The sequence below is a fragment of the Mixophyes fleayi genome, chromosome 7, assembly GCF_038048845.1.
Source record: "Mixophyes fleayi isolate aMixFle1 chromosome 7, aMixFle1.hap1, whole genome shotgun sequence".
Taxonomy (NCBI): domain Eukaryota; kingdom Metazoa; phylum Chordata; class Amphibia; order Anura; family Limnodynastidae; genus Mixophyes; species Mixophyes fleayi.
The window spans coordinates 152,607,984-152,630,113 of NC_134408.1; the positions used below are offsets into that span (position 1 = coordinate 152,607,984).

At 46.2% G+C, this 22,130-nt stretch overlaps 1 protein-coding gene across 23 annotated transcripts in view; it reads left to right on the forward strand.

The window, feature by feature from the left end:
* KALRN (kalirin RhoGEF kinase) overlaps positions 1-22,130 on the forward strand; it is a 265,449-nt gene that overhangs the window by 204,870 nt on the left and 38,449 nt on the right. For 19 of the 23 annotated variants that reach the window (XR_012678337.1, XR_012678338.1, XR_012678340.1 and 16 more), the window contains 7 exons: positions 13,047-13,318; positions 13,835-13,936; positions 16,497-16,589; positions 17,725-17,861; positions 21,039-21,105; positions 21,207-21,310; positions 21,850-21,919. Coding sequence is in view for 12 of the 23 variants with exons in the window: in XM_075181185.1 (XP_075037286.1) it covers positions 13,047-13,318; positions 13,835-13,936; positions 16,497-16,589; positions 17,725-17,861; positions 21,039-21,105; positions 21,207-21,310; positions 21,850-21,919 (845 nt within the window). In the remaining 11 variants the exon portion in view is untranslated. Of the gene's footprint in view, positions 1-3,924; positions 4,088-13,046; positions 13,319-13,834; positions 13,937-16,496; positions 16,590-17,724; positions 17,862-21,038; positions 21,106-21,206; positions 21,311-21,849; positions 21,920-22,130 lie in introns of those variants that run through there. The other 4 variants (XM_075181196.1, XM_075181186.1, XM_075181191.1 and 1 more) reach the window with 4 other exon arrangements.

Consider the following 22,130-nt stretch of genomic DNA (forward strand, 5'->3'; position numbering starts at 1 on the left):
CATACATACATACATACAGCCATCGTTATACATACATACAGCCATTATTCCGGAATGGGACATGTAGATAGTAACAGGTACTGTGTACAGAATCGCTGGTGAGTAAAAAGGTGAATTTACCACGGGGGCCACTGCTCCTTCTATAGTTTATAACTAATATTTCACTTATTTGATAAATATACTGAGAAATGGGGCTGTTTGTGGATTTGAAGAAGAGAATAGAACCTTCTTACTGCTGGGATCGTTCCTCACCTTGCTACTGTTAGTTCTGTTTGTCAGTCTCTTGTTCAGCCTTCCCCCAGCAGCGTATAATTGTCAGCGCGGCAAATACTAAGCAGCATTAACAAATTATAAACTTCTAATGTGATTACTGCATTTAAAGGATTATATTTCACACTCGCTGACAGAATATCACATTTAACAGAGCGTCTTTATAAAGGGTAATTACTCTATATTACTATATTTAACTAGACGTGAATCTACATATATTCGTCAGTAATGGGAGGAAGAAGTAGACACATTGTATCATTATTACCAGAAGTGTCTGCATTCTGCATTCAAAGCTTCCTAGGGAATTACAGATTATAGTAAGATAGAGGCGGCTTAGTCCTGTGACAGATAAATTTACTGCAACATGTGGCTCTCAGTGCATTGTAGAACTACAAGTTCCAGCATGCTCTGCTTCCCAAAGACTAGTAGGGTATGCTGGAACCTGTAGTTCTACAACAGACGACGTTGGACTGTATCTGGCGATTGGTTGTTTTTCATAATTCAGTGCCAGATAACAATTAGCAAAACTATAAAGTAAATCGATAACTTTCCTTGTTTGAGGAACCTGAAGTTCTGGCAGAGAAGTGGTGACCCCCTCCCCCCACACACACACACACCCCACCCTCTCTGTCCCCCTCTCTGGATTGTGACACTAAAAACACCATTGCTCTCCTGTGTCTGTTGCTGTTACTGTGCTGTCTGTATTATTCATTTCCTCTGGGACCACCAGGATGCCATAAATATTATTCTACAAGTGTGTCTGGGGGATGGGGGCTACATTATTCGTTAAGGGCAATTTGGTAGAGGTCTATGGGGCGAACGCTTGTTAAAATATCTCCTAAACTGGGATAAATATGAGAAGTCTGATCATAACTTGCTGTGTCCTCGTACATGGAGATAACATTCTCTAATCAATGAGCTAAATGACAAGTTTGGTGTATGAACATATCTGTAGATTGCTACCAAAGTCTTACTGCATCATTGTAGCATCATCTGTGCTGCTGGGGGACCCTGCTCCTTCCACTATATAACTCTCAGTCTGTGTCTTCCTGCTGCCTCCAATCCCCTCCTCACATCATGTCACTGCCCCTGTCACATGCAGCCCTGTCCTCACTAACACATCACTCATCTCCTGATATACTCTGTGGTGCTGGGGGACCCTGCTCCTTCCACTATATAACTCTCAGTCTGTGTCTTCCTGCTGCCTCCAATCCCCTCCTCACATCATGTCACTGCCCCTGTCCTCACTAACACATCACTCATCTCCTGATATACTCTGTGCTGCTGGGGACCCTGCTCCTTCCACTATATAACTCTCAGTCTGTGTCTTCCTGCTGCCTCCAATCCCCTCCTCACATCATGTCACTGCCCCTGTCACATGCAGCCCTGTCCTCACTAACACATCACTCATCTCCTGATATACTCTGTGGTGCTGGGGGACCCTGCTCCTTCCACTATATAACTCTCAGTCTGTGTCTTCCTGCTGCCTCCAATCCCCTCCTCACATCATGTCACTGCCCCTGTCACATGCAGCCCTGTCCTCACTAACACATCACTCATCTCCTGATATACTCTGTGGTGCTGGGGGACCCTGCTCCTTCCACTATATAACTCTCAGTCTGTGTCTTCCCGCTGCCTCCAATCCCCTCCTCACATCATGTCACTGCCCCTGTCCTCACTAACACATCACTCATCTCCTGATATACTCTGTGCTGCTGGGGACCCTGCTCCTTCCACTATATAACTCTCAGTCTGTGTCTTCCTGCTGCCTCCAATCCCCTCCTCACATCATGTCACTGCCCCTGTCACATGCAGCCCTGTCCTCACTAACACATCACTCATCTCCTGATATACTCTGTGGTGCTGGGGGACCCTGCTCCTTCCACTATATAACTCTCAGTCTGTGTCTTCCTGCTGCCTCCAATCCCCTCCTCACATCATGTCACTGCCCCTGTCACATGCAGCCCTGTCCTCACTAACACATCACTCATCTCCTGATATACTCTGTGCTGCTGGGGACCCTGCTCCTTCCACTATATAACTCTCAGTCTGTGTCTTCCTGCTGCCTCCAATCCCCTCCTCACATCATGTCACTGCCCCTGTCACATGCAGCCCTGTCCTCACTAACACATCACTCATCTCCTGATATACTCTGTGCTGCTGTGAGTGTTCTGATGATTAGACAGGCTATAGGTGATTCTGTCCAGCTTAATGAGGGCAGAAGTTAAATATTGCATAGAATCAGGATGCACTGACCATACAGAAACAGTAAGGCTGTCCTCCCACCCGGGCTCAGATTCCTGGTGTTATATTCCCGTGTGCAGAGCCTGCAGACAAATCTCACACCCGCCAGGCCCAGATCTGAGAGCTCATGCTCATCAGAAACCTGGAACTCTGTATATAACGAGGCCCAGCCGGGCTTAATGAGGACCAGACGGCGGCGAGTTCTCACTTCAAAGAGCTGACCTTTCACCATGGATAAAGTGTAAGATGTGTGGGCGAGCTCCCAGTCGTTGTCTCACGAGATGGGTGTTTGGTAGCTCTGTGGTTCCTGGACTCCCAGTTTAACACCAGATTACAGTCCTTGATTTACCTGATTTCCCCTGGGCTCACACATGTGTTTCTTCTTATCTCTCCCTTCCCATTTTACCCCTCAAACACCAGCACATGTGGCATCCAGGGGCACATTCCAGTCCTGACTTCTGGCCCAGATTAAAATATTTCCACCATTTGCTGCAAATATTTGAAGTTTATTTATTGGGGTTTATCCGGATCCTGAATCTGCTGCATTGTGTCACCTCCATTCTCTACAACTGGAAATAAAGGAGTAAACTGCTCATGTAGGAAGTGGTTTATTCATTCCTACTTTTATTTACTGACCTTAGTGGAAGCTGCCATGTTGGTTCTGCTGTGAACATAAAGTACAGCAGATTTATCAAACACTGCCCCTAGTGGTCACGTTAGAATTCTTACTGAATCTACAATGAGATCTTTATACAATAATGTGTAGAGTAACTAACATCCCGGTATAGACACATTCTATAATATGCATGCATATCACACCTTGCCCTATATGTCCTGGAATCCATTTATTATAGAGCATGATAACAATCATCAATACATTGTATTGTACAATAGCACCTTACATTATGATACATTGTATTACAGAATCACACCTGATACTATATATTATTGTCTATCATTTATTTAGTGTTATATTTAGTCATACATTTTCTCTACTTTATTGATACATGACGCATTTCACACTGTAATCTCTGATACAGTAGGTGTATTACATGATGTATATTACAGCCAGGTGGACACAGGAGTCTTTGTGTGACTCACGCAGTGTAATATCTGGTCTCTGACCGGGTCAGCTCTGTAATAGTCGTCCATCGCCACTGATTTTATTGTTTGTGGACTTGTGGAAGGAGGGGGCAATATACTAAAACCCTCTAATTGTGCCCTAGTTTGTTAGTAAGAGGCTTTATTCTATATGGAATATATGTGACCATGATGAGCGGATACAATGTATCTGAGTTATTAGATACATACTGTGTGAGCGGCATCTGATTGCCCTAACGAGCGACACGTACGTCTCATAGCTAGAGGGGGGAGATCATGGATTGTTGTGTGAGTGTGAACACAATGACAGTATAATGGATCAGTGTAGTGAGTGTGCTCTCAGATGACTCACTGGGCTCGGTCTGTACGATGACTGAGTGTGCGCTCAGGTGACTCACATCCCAGGAATATGTCAGTCGGTGTCTGGAGAGGTACAGAATGGCTGCTCGCTGCCGTGTTATCCAGCCCAGAGGTTTGTTTCTTTATGTTCCTCCGTCTGGATCAGTGTGAGCCCTGCAGGTGGTGTTAGTGATAATTACATTATCTGCCTGTACATGTAATGGTTGTACAGGGTAAGGATGGGTTATGTTTACCGGAGGAGGGGGGGGGGGGGGGGGGGGAATCAGAGAAGGTTTATTTCTGCTATAAAGCTAAATATGGCTGTGGTTTCATGTTGCCTGGTGTTGTGTGGATTGTGCTGCTGGTTCCTTCATCCTCAGTGTCTGGGTGTAAATGTGGAATCGGAACAGATACCTCTGTGTAGTGGGACGGGAGAGCACACTGCAGTGGTAGATCCAGGTGTTATAGCCAGATGTGTAGGACCACGTTATAGCGGGCCACAAAGGACCACGTTATAGCGGGCCACGTAGGGCCACGTTATAGCTGGCAATATAGGACCACGTTATAGCCAGCCTCTGAGGACCGTGTTATACTATAGGCAGCTGGGGGATACAGTGCAGATATCTGTGAGGAGTATGTATGTTCTCCTCGTCTTTCCATGGATGTCCTCCGGGTTCTCCAGTTTCCTCCCACACTCCAAAAACATACTGGTAGGTTAATTGGCTGCTATTAAATTGTCCTTAGTCTCTCTCTCTCTCTCTCTCTCTCTCTCTCTGTGTGTGTGTGTGTGTGTGTGTGTTGGGGAATTTAGACTGTAAGCTCCAATGGGGCAGGGACTGATGTGAGTGAGTTCTCTGTACAGTTGCAGAATTAGTGGCGCTTTATAAATAGCTGATGATGATATGGAGACAGATCGAATCTATAACTGGTGCGTTGATGTGAGGAAGGGAGGAAAGCAGATCTAGGGAACAGAATAAGAAGTAGATGTGGCACTATCTGTGCAGAGTCGGTATGTTATCCTGGTGGTAATTCTGGTAAAATAATGTGTGTGTGGTAGAGGATTTAGACTGTAAGCTTCTTGAGGCAGGAACTGATGTGCATGTAAAGTGCTGCGTAATATGTTGATGCTATTATAATAATACGTGGTTCTGATCACATAACACTGGTGCACGGGAAAATAAGGATAAGAATCTGCTGTTCAGTGTCACTCTGCACATTATTGTTCGGTATTAACCTTATAATGTCAGCATAGAGGCAGCTGTGAACACAGGAGGCATATTGCCCCTACACACAGTCTTCCTGGCAGGTCTGCTGAATGCATTCGCTCTGAGTGTGTACTTTACCCCCAGGCTGTGTCACAGATAACACAGGTCACCCTCCCATACCCATTTCATGTCCTGTGACTCCCAGCATGCGTTGCACTGTTAGACCTCCCCCCAGTACTGTCTGGGACACTAACCAGTAGTTTTACTGCCCTGTTGTTGTGTAATCTGTTTACATAATATTGTTATCGTTATATCAACAACCAAATGCAGAGATACCATAGTAGTGTAATTAGAACAAAAGAACTTAAAGTAGATGAACTGTTCTTACCTGATACAGATAGTGATGGATACCAGTATACAGCAAGGCATGCTGGTTCCCAGATCTGGGCGAGTATTGTCAGATACGTCACGGTGTAATGTCACCAGTGATATCTGGGTATGTGAGGAATGCCATACATGCAGTCTTACTACCTGGTAAAATCCCATGTAACCCTGTTCCCAACACATTAACCTGAAGTACGGGAAGGAGAGCATGGTGGCTCAGTGGTTAGCACTTCTGCCTTACAGCACTGGGGTCATGAGTTTGATTCCCGACTATGGCCTTATCTGTGTGGCGTTTGTATGTTCTTCCCATGTTTGCGTGGGTTTCCTCTGGGTGCTCCGGTTTCCTCCCACACAATTACTCGCATGGCGTACGATGTGGGCACAGAGCGCTGCTAGGACTTGTACTGGGCAGACAGTGGGATTAATGATCCCTACACCATGTTCACAGCAGTTTCATCATGACGCTTACAGTTTGTAATGCTGTGTGCGCATTTTCTTACTCGACACTCTGTGTAAGAGGCATGTTTATCTGTTCATACATGGGACATGTGTGTATTAGCCTCTTACATCAGTTTACATCTCAGCAATGTTTGTGTTACAACTTACATCTCTTAGCTGATGTGAATTCCACCAAAGCTCCTTTAAAGTCGGTATTTAGGTATTTTCACTGAAATATGGCAGCATTTAATGAGCAACCTGAAAGATTTACTGACTGAACAGCCATTCTGACATTGAGTGTATTGGATTTCACTTTGCATACTGTTCTCTGCAACCTAGCCAAATATATTTATCTGTATGTGTTTATTTGGTTCCTGTACTGTTACAAACTTGTTTTAACGTAATCTGTACACACAGCGGCTGGGGCTGATGTTTTACAGAGGAAAATCCACTAATTATGGCCTCTTGAGAGTATAGATGAGTGAAGCATCTAGTTTGGTGTTGTTAACCTTTAACAATAGCAATGTGAAGTAATGTAGTGAAATCCCAAATAAAGGTATTTGCTATGTGTGTCAGTGTATCTGACACTACAGCGATGTCCATTTATGTATCGTGTGTATCTGACACTACAGCGATGTCCGTTTATGTATCGTGTGTATCTGACACTACAGCGATGTCCGTTTATGTATCGTGTGTATCTGACACTACAGCGATGTCCGTTTATGTATCGTGTGTATCTGACACTACAGCGATGTCCGTTTATGTATCGTGTGTATCTGACACTACAGCGATGTCCGTTTATGTATCGTGTGTATCTGACACTACAGCGATGACCGTTCATGTATCGTGTGTATCTGACACTACAGCGATGACCGTTTATGTATCGTGTGTATCTGACACTACAGCGATGTCCGTTTATGTATCGTGTGTATCTGACACTACAGCGATGTCCGTTTATGTATCGTGTGTATCTGACACTACAGCGATGTCCGTTTATGTATCGTGTGTATCTGACACTACAGTGATGTCCGTTTATGTATCGTGTGTATCTGACACTACAGCGATGTCCGTTTATGTATCGTGTGTATCTGACACTACAGCGATGTCCGTTTATGTATCGTGTGTATCTGACACTACAGCGATGACGTTTATGTATCGTATGTATCTGACACTACAGCGATGTCCGTTTATGTATCGTGTGTATCTGACACTACAGCGATGACGTTTATGTATCGTGTGTATCTGACACTATAGCGATGTCCGTTTATGTATCGTGTGTATCTGACACTACAGCGATGACCGTTTATGTATCGTGTGTATCTGACACTACAGCGATGACCGTTTATGTATCGTGTGTATCTGACACTACAGCGATGACCGTTTATGTATCGTGTGTATCTGACACTACAGCGATGACCGTTTATGTATCGTGTGTATCTGACACTACAGCGATGACCGTTTATGTATCGTGTGTATCTGACACTACAGCGATGACGTTTATGTATTGTGTGTATCTGACACTACAGCGATGTCCATTTATGTATCGTGTGTATCTGACACTACAGCGATGACGTTTATGTATCGTGTGTATCTGACACTACAGCGATGTCCGTTTATGTATCGTGTGTATCTGACACTACAGCGATGTCCGTTTATGTATCGTGTGTATCTGACACTACAGCGATGACCGTTTATGTATCGTGTGTATCTGACACTACAGTGATGTCCGTTTATGTATCGTGTGTATCTGACACTACAGCGATGTCCGTTTATGTATCGTGTGTATCTGACACTACAGCGATGTCCGTTTATGTATCGTGTGTATCTGACACTACAGCGATGACGTTTATGTATCGTATGTATCTGACACTACAGCGATGTCCGTTTATGTATCGTGTCTATCTGACACTACAGCGATGACGTTTATGTATCGTGTGTATCTGACACTATAGCGATGTCCGTTTATGTATCGTGTGTATCTGACACTACAGCGATGACCGTTTATGTATCGTGTGTATCTGACACTACAGCGATGTCCGTTTATGTATCGTGTGTATCTGACACTACAGCGATGACCGTTTATGTATCGTGTGTATCTGACACTACAGCGATGACCGTTTATGTATCGTGTGTATCTGACACTACAGCGATGACCGTTTATGTATCGTGTGTATCTGACACTACAGCGATGACGTTTATGTATTGTGTGTATCTGACACTACAGCGATGTCCGTTTATGTATCCTGTGTATCTGACACTACAGCGATGACTGTTTATGTATCGTGTGTATCTGACACTACAGCGATGTCCGTTTATGTATCGTGTGTATCTGTCACTATAGCAGTGAGCCGAGGTCTGTCTGGCATAACCACAACTATTGCCAGAACTAAACCATCACTGACGCATGACAGAGTCTTAGTAATCCGCCCTTACTAATGAGCAGTCTCTGGCAGTAAATGATTCATACATTTAATCCTCTTGTCTGTCATCTCGTATCCCGTACCATGTATCTGTGTTGTCATCACTCTGGGACTGTGAGCTGACTCCGTAACGCAGAGATTATAGAAGTGACCTGTCTTCCTGAAGGTCACACGGATTACACACACATGCACGGGCCGTCCTGTGGGCCGACTCATTGGAATGAGACCTATCATCATCATCATCATATATTTATATAACGCCACTAATTCCGCAGCGCTGTACAGAGAACTCACTCACGTCAGTCCCTGCCCCATTGGAGCTTAAAATCTAAATCCCCTAACATACACTCACACACACAGACCGAGAGAGACCAAGGGCAATTTAATAGCAGCCAATTAACCTACCAGTATGTTTTTGGAATGTGGGAGGAAACCGGAGCACCCGGAGGCAACCCACGCAAAAATGGGGAGAACATACAAGCTCCACACAGATAAGGCCATGGTCGGGAATTGAACTCATGACCCCAGTGTTGTGAGGCAGAAGTGCTAACCACTGAGCCACCGTGCTGCCCACCTATGATCTAATAACTGCACCGATTCCTAGTGAACTGATGAATATTGACTCATCCAGTAGACCCAGGGCCGTAACTAGGGCTGTGCGACAGGGGCGACCGCCCAGGGCGCAACACTGAAGGGGGGCGCAATTTAGGAATTTTTTAGGTTAATTTGGTTAAAATTGAGGGCTAGGGGGGCGGCATTTGTCTTTCTCGCCCAGGGCACTAGAATTCTAAGTTACGGCTCTGAGTAGACCTCACAGCCAATAACAGTCTGCGTGACGTAGGGCTGTATATGTGTGACAGGTGATATCTTTCATAAGTTATCTGCCCAACTGTAATAATATCTACAATGGATGTTACACTAATACCCTATAAATGTTATAGATTTAGGAGATTTGTGGACACAAAGTTGGGATGAACTTATAAATTATAAATTTCTTTGTGAACTTGTACAGCTTTATATGTAGAATACCTGAAACGTTATCACCTATTATTCTACTATTACTTTCCTCAATACGGGGTACGTGACAATACGCGGGTGAATACGGGGTACGTGAGAATGCGTGGTTGAAAAAGGGGCACGTGAGAATATGCGGGTGAATATGGGGTACATAAGAATACACGGGTGATTACGGGGTACATGAGAATACATGGGTGATTACGGGGTACGTGACAATACGCGGGTGAATAGGGGTACGTGAGACTACAAGGGTGAATACGGGGTACATGAGAATACGCGGGTGAATAGGGGGCACATGAGAATACGTGGGTGATTACGGGGTACGTGAGAATACGTGGGTGATTACGGGGTACGTGAGAATACGCGGGTGATTACGGGGTACGTGAGAATACGCGGGTGATTATGGGGTATGTGAGAATACGCGGGTGATTACGGGGTACGTGATAATACATGGGTGATTACGGGGTACGTGAGAATACATGGGTGATTACGGGGTACGTGATAATACGCGGTGATTACGGGGTACGTGAGAATACGCGGGTGATTATGGGGTATGTGAGAATACGCGGGTGATTACGGGGTACGTGAGAATACATGGGTGATTACGGGGTACGTGATAATACGCGGTGATTACGGGGTACGTGAGAATACGCGGGTGATTACGGGGTACGTGAGAATACGCGGTGATTACGGGGCACGTGAGAATATGCGGGTGAATATGGGGTACATAAGAATACACGGGTGATTACGGGGTACATGAGAATACATGGGTGATTACGGGGTACGTGACAATACGCGGGTGAATAGGGGTACGTGAGACTACAAGGGTGAATACGGGGTACATGAGAATACGCGGGTGAATAGGGGGCACATGAGAATACGTGGGTGATTACGGGGTACGTGAGAATACGTGGGTGATTACGGGGTACGTGAGAATACGCGGGTGATTACGGGGTACGTGAGAATACGCGGGTGATTATGGGGTATGTGAGAATACGCGGGTGATTACGGGGTACGTGATAATACATGGGTGATTACGGGGTACGTGAGAATACATGGGTGATTACGGGGTACGTGAGAATACGCGGTGATTACGGAGTACGTGAGAATACGCGGGTGATTATGGGGTATGTGAGAATACGCGGGTGATTACGGGGTACGTGAGAATACATGGGTGATTACGGGGTACGTGATAATACGCGGTGATTACGGGGTACGTGAGAATACGCGGGTGAATACGGGGTACGTGAGAATACGCGGGTGATTACGGGGTACGTGAGAATACGCGGGTGATTACGGGGTACGTGAGAATACGCGGGTGATTACGGGGTACGTGAGAATACGCGGGTGATTACGGGGTACGTGAGAATACGTTGGTGATTACGGGGTACGTGAGAATACGTTGGTGATTACGGGGTACGTGAGAATACGCAGGTGAATACGGGGTAATAGGTGACCACAGCGTCAGTCCCACATTGATGCTAGAATGCGGTGTTGTAGGTTTGATGATTATTGCACATTCTTCCTCTTACCTCCTTTCTCGCCTCTCGTTCTTACTGACGCGTTTCGTTATAGACATATGCGTTCTCTATGTATTATGATTCCCACTCCTTTGTTTTATTGAACATATATGTAAAGATGGACCCTACTTTTTTATGCAGGTTTTATTTTTTAACCATTCTGGGTGGTCCTACATAACTGAGCTGCTCCCTCTCAGGACATTCCTCCTGGGGGGCTTCCTGCATTCTGGGGGGCGGAGACCCCGTCCATCAATATGAGATCTAACTTCATACTATGTAGGGACAGTAAATCCTTTATGTATATAGTGTCTCTTATCTGCACACAATGCCTCGTTTCTCTAGTGTCTGCTCACACACAGCCCCTTACTCAATTGTGCCTCTGTTCTACTGAGGAGGGGGCTGCATATTCGGATGGATGATTTTCCTGCTGCATAAACCCCCTTATTTCTGCCCAGAATAAGTATTGTATCCAGTATTAGTCAAATCTGTCTGTATGTAATGGAAATGTGGAGTCCTCAGTATACAGAGGTGTGACTGCCGATTCATCAAGAAAGCAGTTGTACTGTGTAAGGGTACTGTACACTGATGGATAAGGCAGTTGTACTGTGTAAGGGTACTGTACACTGATGGATAAGGCAGTTGTACTGTGTAAGGGTACTGTACACTGATGGATAAGGCAGTTGTACTGTGTAAGGGTACTGTACACTGATGGATAAGGCAGTTGTACTGTGTAAGGGTACTGTACACTGATGGATAAGGCAGTTGTACTGTGTAAGGGTACTGTACACTGATGGATAAGGCAGTTGTACTGTGTAAGGGTACTGTACACTGATGGATAAGGCAGTTGTACTGTGTAAGGGTACTGTACACTGATGGATAAGGCAGTTGTACTGTGTAAGGGTACTGTACACTGATGGATAAGGCAGTTGTACTGTGTAAGGGTACTGTACACTGATGGATAAGACAGTTGTACACAGGTGATTTGGGTGGATGATCTGTTATGGGGTTATGATGAGAGCCTGGTAGTGGTGTCACGGCCCTATTGACTCAGTTCTCTGTTCTGAAATTCCTGGAAATTTTGGCTGTATTGAACATTGCAGAATACACTGAGCTGGTTCTATTTATCCCTCTGCAGATGTGATCCAAGTAGGATTACTGAGTCATTGTTACTGTGCTGTAGAGATGAGCGCAGACGTTATCTCTGGTATCCTGACAATGTGAAGGATAAAACATCCTCTGTACAGTGCCGTGTAATAAGGTGGTGCTATATCCCCGTCAGGGTTAATAGTATGCAGTGATGGACGGGCATTAATCTGGCACTGCCGTGACCCTGGGAGAGTGTCAGAGGGCAGATACCTCCTCTCCCCTCACCCAGCAGCAGCTTATCAGGTGCTTGTTTACATATGGTGGCTGAAGGTCACCTCCATCATAAGAATTAACCAGCCGGGTTCTGATCAGGCATCCTGGGCAGGTGCCTGGGGCCTACAGCTGTTATGGGGCCTCATTATTGCTGCCGGCACGGGAGTGGCAGCTGCTGAGTGATTCTGGGTAAACACGGCAATACCTGTACAGGTTCCGGGAAGCAAATATTCCTAGAGGCCAAATGACTTTGTGTCCGGCTCTGTTAGAGATATCAGGTGAATCGTCCAGTGAATGAACCTTTAAGGGAACTCTCTTGTTTAAGAGGATGGTGTATGTGGAAGGAACATAAAAACTGTACCATCGTCATTACTATGTCTACTTTTAAAATATGTTTTTGGTTTGAAAATTAAAGTAATAGAATTGTGCAACCAAAAAACAGGAGCGATACAGGAATTACCAATGAATGATCACCCAACGCTAACAACACAACACACAAGTCCAGTGTTCATTCACTAGACGATTTTTCTCAATACCAGTTACCGTTTATTCAGGGAATCAGGTCAGTGTCTGCGTAGCATAGCCGGAAGCGTCTGCACCACAGGGCTCTGAGAATAGGTATCAATAGGCTGGACTGTGTTATTCACCCATATGTGATAAGGTTAATATAGCATTGCACCTTCCCCTGTGTAAACGCACTGGCAGCCACGGAGCCCGTTATCTGATTCCCACGTTATTTTTGTTTGCAGATTCATTTTCCGTCTCTACCGGTGAAAATGGTGGAAAGACGGATTCCGTGGCCAACCTGCAGCCGCAGCCCTCCCTGAATTCTATCCAGAGCTCGCCGGGCCCCAAACGTTCAACCAACACACTGAAGAAGTGGCTGACGAGTCCCGTGAGACGACTAAACAGCGGGAAGGCCGAGAGCAACGTCAAGAAGCAGAAGAAGAGAGAGGGCCGGCACCTGGGGTCCCCCAGAGCCAGCGATGACACCACCCCTCAGGGTGACAGTGCGGACGAGGTGGGTCACACTCAGTACTAAGGGGCTTATCCACTAACAGAGCAGAAATTGGCGACATTACTACCAGCCGTTCAGCTCTATTTACAGATCACAGACTTTACAGCCATCAGAAAATATATTTAATTATTTACTGCAGTTGATTGTGGAAGTTTAGTGAGCAGAGCTATAATATTAAGGAGAACTTGTCACATAATAATCTAGAGCACTATGTAAGTGTAAAATGCACGTTTCGTCCAGTGTCTGGATGGCGCAGGAGGCGGGGCGACCCTCAAGAACACGCCACACTTTTTTTCTACGATTTGGGATTTCTTTTATTTATTTTGTACACTTAGCGCTATAAGTACTGAAAATATCTTCTGTATCGCGGCAGTTTCTCCTTAGCGGATATTCCTGACAGTGACTGCGCTAAACTATACATATTGGGAGGAGACCCGTTATATCTCCCTTCCTAGCGGGGTAAGACCAGGCTCCTGCCTTCATTTCCTGCCCCGGTCAATGAACATTTCTTCATTTCAGAAGGGCAAGAAAGGATGGGACGAGGAGGCAGATGACGATTCTCACACCCCTCTTCCTCCACCAATGAAGATCTTCGACAATGAGCCTGTGCCAGATGACAAGGTACCTTCCAGTAACCCCGAGTTGTATAATCTATTATTAACGAGTGATTTATTCTCACAAACCCCCGTATTCATGTGTATTGTGGAAACTTTTCTCATTCTAAGGAGGTGAATGCTGATATGTGATTGGTGGCTGAGTTCTATCTGTTTCTTACCTGTCCCTAAGTGCTCGGGTTCAGGTGAAGTAGGACTGTAATAAGACAGGAGACATCTAACCTTTATAGAGTAGAGGGATGCTGAATCTCCTTTGTGTTGGTTGTGTCACAATTATGTCAACCGTGACGTGACCCCGGGACGGTTAGGATATTTTACATAATTGTAATTTATTAAGGTGCTTTGCATATGTGTCTGTTAAATTGCAGCCTATTCAGGAATAACTCAATGTACACATTGCAGGATGAATGGAGATAGCGGGATTAGCGCAACGTGACGGAGATCGTTAATTTCAGGGTTTGTTAGTGTGACATTGTACAGCTTCCCATCATGGACCCAGCAGTCCGTGATCTTTCTGCCACTCTCCTAAATCCAGCATGATGTCTTTCTCATTAAGGTATCAAACCCTGAAAAACGGACCTAACCCTGATGGCAAAAACTTAGAAGCTGGATTCTAGTTTAGGACCATTTCATTGCTGTAATCTGAAGTTTAGCAGCTGGTCCCTGGGAGGGGCGGCGTACCTGGGACAGGGGTGATTGCATTGCCCAGTGAGCTGTAGCACCAAAGCACTCTGGAATAGTGAATCTCCCCCTGACCTTGTGCGCGCTGTACGGTGTGATAACCCTTTCCTTCGTAGAATGATGTCATCTGTATAATGTCGGCTTCTAGAGATCTTGTCTTTTATTCAGCTAAAAATAGAATCTAATAAACAAAATTACAGAAGGGAAGGATCATTGAATCTAAGCTATTACACACTTCAGTCTCTTTTGTATAACAACGAGAGATCCTGTCCCACTTCTAATCTTCACAAGGTCCAGGGCACTGACTTAATAAACCGCCTTGTTCTAAGTTTAAATAATTGGTCATGCCAAAGATGTCCATCGCCATGGAAATGGCTTTACGCCCACTATTGTACCAGCTGGGGAACAACTGAGATAAATGCCCAAGTAACTCCGATAGAATTTATACTGTAATAATGAAAATGTTCCATCAATCGTACAGTAAAGGAGTGAGGTTTATGAAGTGCCCTTGGACAGTATATCACGACCTCTTTGTACATGGGACCCGTCTGGTATTTTATAAAGATTTCATTCATCCAGCAGCAACATGTATTGTAAGAGCGATCTCATGTCACCTGGTATCACACAGTACGGATTGTATATCTAAAGTAAGCAAGTTCAGCCCTGCAAATATGCAGCAACTCCCTCTATACAGATCTCACTGTGCAGCCCAGTAACACTCTGAGTATTAGAGGTGAAAGGTCAAGATATAAACGTCCTATCAGCAGACGAGAGCCGGGGTCCTCTACATCCAGCAAATACAAATGTTCATCTTTTGTCAAGAAATGAAAAATTATTAGATCATTTAATTTATTATAATATTTTTATAAGAACGTTTTTATTTACCCCTTGTTCCAGTTTGGTGGGGGTCGTCCTCCCCTGGGCCCCTGTTTCTCTACAATGGGGTGATCCGATGAAATTAGGGCTCCACAGAAGAGGGACCCATGGTGGCTACGCTGCAGTCTAGTGAGGTCATGTCCACCCCTGGGCTGCGGCTTATGGAATAGATTTGGCCCTCCTTTGAGGAATTCTGATTTCATCTGGGGTCCCCACAGCGCAGTGTAGATTAGCGGGGACCTAGTGGAGGACGGCGTTCTCCAAGGGACAGATTTATTTCAGTGCAAAGTCCCGTTGGAGATTCAGCGCTTTGTTAGGGCACTGAAACATTGTTTATTTTTGCTCAGAGAGGACTCTGCGCTGAATTGAATTGGCCTCTAAGGGTTCTTGCTGGTCATGTCTCTTGCTCTCTGTCATCACACGGGTCTCCCTGGGGGCCGGATCATTACACGGCTCTCCCTGGGGGCCGGATCATTACACGGCTCTCCCTGGGGGCCGGATCATTACACGGCTCTCCCTGGGGGCCGGATCATTACACGGCTCTCCCCGGGGGCCGGATCATTACACGGCTCTCCCTGGGGGCCGGATCATTACACGGCTCTCCCTGGGGGCCGGATCATTACACGGCTCTCCCTGGGGGCCGGATCATTACATGGCTCTCCCTGGGGGCCGGATCATTACACGGCTTTCACTGGGGCCCGAGTCATCACACAGCTCTCCTTGGGGACCGGATAATTACACGGCTTTCACTGGGGGCCGGATCATTACATGGCTCTTCCTGGGGGCCGAATCATTACACAGCTCTCCCTGGGGGCCGGTTGTCGTTACATGTTGTGGGGATGAATTTGGGCTCTGGTCCTGTGTGTAGTTTATAACTGTCTCTTCCTACTAACATTTTCCCCCTCTCTCTTCCCATAACCTCTCTGTGACCGCTGCCTGCCGTCCCTCTGCTGTGTCTCCCTATTGGCTCCTGCTAACCTGCTTTCCCTTTGCACATCCGCGGCTTCCAGCCCTCTTTACTTGTGGCCCGTCAGAGCTCAGCTGAGGTTCCCAGTGCCGCTGAACTGGTCAGTGCTATAGAAAATCTGGTCAGGAGCAAGATGGTAAGTGTCAGGGGGGCAGCAGAACTGCAGATGGGGCAATGGCCTCCAAACATAGACTTCTCCCCTATATCTGTGTGCAGGCAGGGCTCTGTACTACAGGCTATTATGTACTGGACTTAGACACCTCCCCTATCTATATTTGTGCAGACTGAGATGACTTTTCCAGGCAGTGAGCACTGACGTTGAGACTTGTCACCTCGCTGCTAGATGCAGCACCTACACCTGTGTGCATACAGCGCTCCGTACCTGTGTGCATACAGCGCTCCGTACCTGTGTGCATACAGCGCTCCGTACCTGGTGCATACAGCGCTCCGTACCTGTGTGCATACAGCGCTCCGTACCTGGTGCATACAGCGCTCCGTACCTGGTGCATACAGCGCTCCGTACCTGTGTGCATACAGCGCTCCGTACCTGGTGCATACAGCGCTCCGTACCTGTGTGCATACAGCGCTCCGTACCTGGTGCATCCCGCCCCCAGTGTGACATGTTTCATTCTACATCTTGCAGTCTGTATAATGGGGATAATTACACAATCAGCTGCCTATAGAGGGGAACAATTTTCACAAAACCTCTTAGTAACATTCTTCAGTTCTTCATCATCAATTCATCATGTATCTTATTGAAATCATACTTTGTTGATGGCGCTGGAGGCGAGGAATCTTTAATTACAATTCTTATATATGTAGGAATGGGTGTCAGCCTGTCTTACAAGCCCTTGACAGGATATGCTGGGACATGTAGTTCCACAGCAAGTACAAAAGGCTTTTTTGTCTTCTCCTTTCTCTGTCCTGTAGTCGGAGCTGCAGAAGATGTTGCGGTGCTCTCAGTGCGCAGGGTACAGATTAGATTAGTAAACTCACTGACTTTACAGAAATGCCAATTAAACTTTAACAGGTCATTTGTCGGGAAGAAACCTCATAATCTTTTCTATAAACCATTGATATCTTTACCAGAGCCAGTGTATGTCCCCGGAAGCCCTAATTGCCCCTGCTTGCCCCGCTCTGCTCCCACAGGTCCCTCTGGGCAGAGATGTTACCGCCATGGATAGCACATTATAACTCTTCTCTTTAGAGAGTGGAGACTGTAGATTTGCCTCTGACCCTATTTCCTAATTTCTTTTTGTTTCTCTTCTCAGACCATTGACGGAGGCTCTTATCGGAGCCCTCAGATGAACTCTGTAACTGATGGGTACTCTAATGAAGGGATGTCACCCTCACCTCCACCCCGGAACCATGAGGAGGAGCAGAAAGCGAAGGCTCTCAGGGGACGAATGTGAGTATCGCAGCATCTGTTCTGTTTTATCCCATCCTATATCCACTTCAGTTCCTCTCCTAATCCCACGCAGGGGGTGTCATACTGGGGTAGCCGGCTTCACATAGATGTTTCCATTCAACATGAGGTGGCTTCACGCCAGCAACATCTTGTGTCTCGTTGTGATTTTTGTGCATAGAAACAAAGAGGTTTCTATTAGAGGGAAAAATAACATCTCTCACTAAACACTGAGCCATTGTGTGCGGATCCGGGGCTCTGAGCCTTTGTTATAGCAGCTGTATGTAGAAGCCGCTAATACTGCGGCTCATCTGTAAGGCATCAAATTGCTGATCCAGAGCTCGATTCCTCCTCTGCATGCTATCTACCTCCTGATCTAGCGCACGATTCCTCCTCTGTGTGCTATCTAACTCCTGATCTAGATCACAATTCCTCCTCTGCGTGCCAACTAGCTCCTGATCTAGAGCATGATTCCTCATCTGCATGCTGTCTACCTCCTGATCTAGAGCACGATTCCTCCACTGCGTGCCATTTAGCTCCTGATCTAGAGCACGATTCCTCCTCTGCGTGCCAACTAGCTCCTGATCTAGAGCACGATTCCTCCTCTGCGTGCTATCTACCTCCTGATCTAGAGCACGATTCCTCCTCTGCGTGCCATCTAACTCCTGATCTAGATCACAATTCCTCCTCTGCGTGCTATTTAACGTCTGTTCTAGAGCTCGATTCCTCCTCTGTGTGCCATCTAATTCATGTTCTAGAAATTGATTCCTCATCTGCATGCTATCTAACTCCTGATCTAGAGCATGATTCTTCCTCTGCATGCCATCAAACTCCTGACCTAGAGCTCGATTCCTCTTCTGCATGTTATCTAACTTCTGTTCTAGAAATCGATTCCTCCACTGCGTGCTATCTAACTCCTAATCTAGACCATGATTCCTCCACTACGTGCTATCTAGCTCCTGATCTAGAGCTTGATTCCTCCTCTGCGTGCCATCTAGCTCCTGATCTAGAACTCGATTTCTCCACTGCGTGCCATCTAGCTCCTGATCTAGCGCACGATTCCTCCTCTGTATGTTATCTAACTCCTGTTCTAGAAATCGATTCCTCCACTGCGTGCCATCTAGCTCCTGATCTAGAGCATGATTCCTCCACTGCGTGCCATCTAGCTCCTGATCTAGAGTACGATTCCTCCACTGCGTGCCATCTAGCTCCTGATCTAGAGCATGATTCCTCCACTACGTGCTATCTAGCTCCTGATCTAGAGCTCGATTCCTGCTCTGCGTGCCATCTAGCTCCTGATCTAGAACTCAATTTCTCCACTGCTTGCCATCTAGCTCCTGATCTAGCGCACGATTCCTCCTCTGCATGTTATCTAACTCCTGTTCTAGAAATCGATTCCTCCACTGCGTGCCATCTTCCTCCTGATCTAGAGCATGATTCCTCCTCTGCGTGCCATCTAGCTCCTGATCTAGAGCATGATTCCTCCACTATGTGCTATCTAGCTCCTGATCTAGAGCTCGATTCCTCCTCTGCGTGCCATCTAGCTCCTGATCTAGAGCATGATTCCTCCTCTGCGTGCCATCTAGCTCCTGATCTAGAGCATGATTCCTCCACTATGTGCTATCTAGCTCCTGATCTAGCGCACGATTCCTCCTCTGCATGTTATCTAACTTCTGTTCTAGAAATCGATTCCTCCACTGCGTGCCATCTAGCTCCTGATCTAGAGTACGATTCCTCCACTGCGTGCTATCTAACTCCTGATCTAGAGCATGATTCCTCCACTACGTGCTATCTAGCTCCTGATCTAGAGCTCGATTCCTCCTCTGCGTGCCATCTAGCTCCTGATCTAGAGCATGATTCCTCCACTATGTGCTATCTAGCTCCTGATCTAGAGCTCGATTCCTCCTCTGCGTGCCATCTAGCTCCTGATCTAGAACTCGATTTCTCTACTGCGTGCCATCTAGCTCCTGATCTAGCGCACGATTCCTCCTCTGCATGTTATCTAACTCCTGTTCTAGAAATCGATTCCTCCACTGCGTGCCATCTAGCTCCTGATCTAGAGCATGATTCCTCCACTATGTGCTATCTAGCTCCTGATCTAGAGCTCGATTCCTCCTCTGCGTGCCATCTAGCTCCTGATCTAGAGCATGATTCCTCCACTACGTGCTATCTAGCTCCTGATCTAGAGCTCGATTCCTCCTCTGCGTGTCATCTAGCTCCTGATCTAGAACTCGATTTCTCCACTGCGTGCCATCTAGCTCCTGATCTAGCGCACGATTCCTCCTCTGCATGTTATCTAACTTCTGTTCTAGAAATCGATTCCTCCACTGCGTGCCATCTAGCTCCTGATCTAGAGTACGATTCATCCACTGCGTGCTATCTAACTCCTGATCTAGAGCATGATTCCTCCACTGCGTGCTATCTAGCTCCTGATCTAGAGCTCGATTCCTCCTCTGCGTGCCATCTAGCTCCTGATCTAGAACTCGATTTCTCCACTGCGTGCCATCTAGCTCCTGATCTAGCGCACGATTCCTCCTCTGCATGTTATCTAACTCCTGTTCTAGAAATCGATTCCTCCACTGCGTGCCATCTTCCTCCTGATCTAGAGCATGATTCCTCCACTACGTGCTATCTAGCTCCTGATCTAGAGCTCAATTTCTCCACTGCGTGCCATCTAGCTCCTGATCTAGCGCACGATTCCTCCTCTGCATGTTATCTAACTCCTGATCTAGAGCATGATTCCTCCACTGCGTGCCATCTAGCTCCTGATCTAGAGCACGATTCCTCCTCTGTGTGCTATCTAACTCCTACATGCGTTTGTACTCCTGATCTAGCACGTGCTCCAGCCCTGACACACTATCTAGTTCCTGACTTAGAATACATCCACTACCCGCGTGGTCTATCTTAATTTTTATTTCTGAATTTTTGTTAATGTACAGCAGGAAGGTTCTGAAATATTGGCAGCCCTCCCTCATACCACAAATTACAATGACTCGTCCTGTCTCCGTGTTACTCTAGTCATAGAGCACAATGACAGATTACACTACGAGTGACACTATGTTGTAGTATAATGGGTCAGGGACCGTTGCCATGCCGAAAGAGTCCATTTCCCAGCACCACTAACAAGTAGAAGAGATTATATTTTTATTATTTCTAAATGTACACTGTACTGTAACGCAGGTTTGTCCTGAATGAGCTGGTGCAGACTGAGAGGGATTACGTGAAAGATCTGGGTATAGTGGTGGAGGTAAGTGTCTCTAACCTCTCGGCTGTCCACCGTCTCGGTCTTTACCGTAATGCGAGATACGGGGCTGTTGTCATTCACACTCTTCATCCTCTCCTGTGTAGAGCTTCATTCCCAGGATACAAGAGAAGGGAACACCGGAAGATATGAACGGGAAGGATAAGATCGTGTTCGGTAACATTCACCAGATCTACGACTGGCACAAAGAGTGAGTTTCATACAGAATCTATCACTGTACATAGTCCGTGCTCTGCCCATAGTCTGTATCCAGCGAGAACCCCCTTGTAGGTGAAGTCCTGATCCGGGACCCCATTGTCAGAGCTGCCTCATTCTCCTGCTAATAACTGCAACTGCTCCTCTGCGTCTTGTATGTCAACATCTTCTCATTAAAGGCCAGACACTCTAATATAGTAGGCGCAAAACACCCCTCTTACCCCCAGCATCCCGGAGCGTTCATGTGATGCGGGCATTGGGCAGCTGCTATCTGTTATCAGACAAGAACTGCCCTTTATAGAACTCTGCGGCTGAAGTCTGGAATAATCTGTTGTGATCTGTATCACTGAGAGTTCTCCTCATTTATGTTCCTTCATCTGTTTTATTAGCCCAGGGATACATAGGACAATATGGCCCATAAATTCTATGGATAGTGGTAGTAATGCAATATACAGGTGTCAGGACCAGGGCTTATGTAGAAGGTGACGATTCCTGCAGTGTCCTCTCTGAACGTTTTATCTTTTTCCCCATCAGCTTTTTCATGGGAGAGCTCCAGAAATGTCTCCCCGAGCCAGAGCGTCTGGCCCAACTCTTCATTAAACACGTGAGTGGAGTGGAGTGGAGTGGAGTGGAGTGGAGTGGAGTGGAGTGTGTATTGTATATAGTATATGTGAGGTTATTCTACATATTCTGTGGTATGTGTGTGTGTAGTGTATTGTATATAGTATAGGTGGGTTATTCTACACATTCTATGGTGTGTATGTGTGTGTACAGTGTATTGTATATAGTGTAGGTGGGGTTATTCTACACATTCT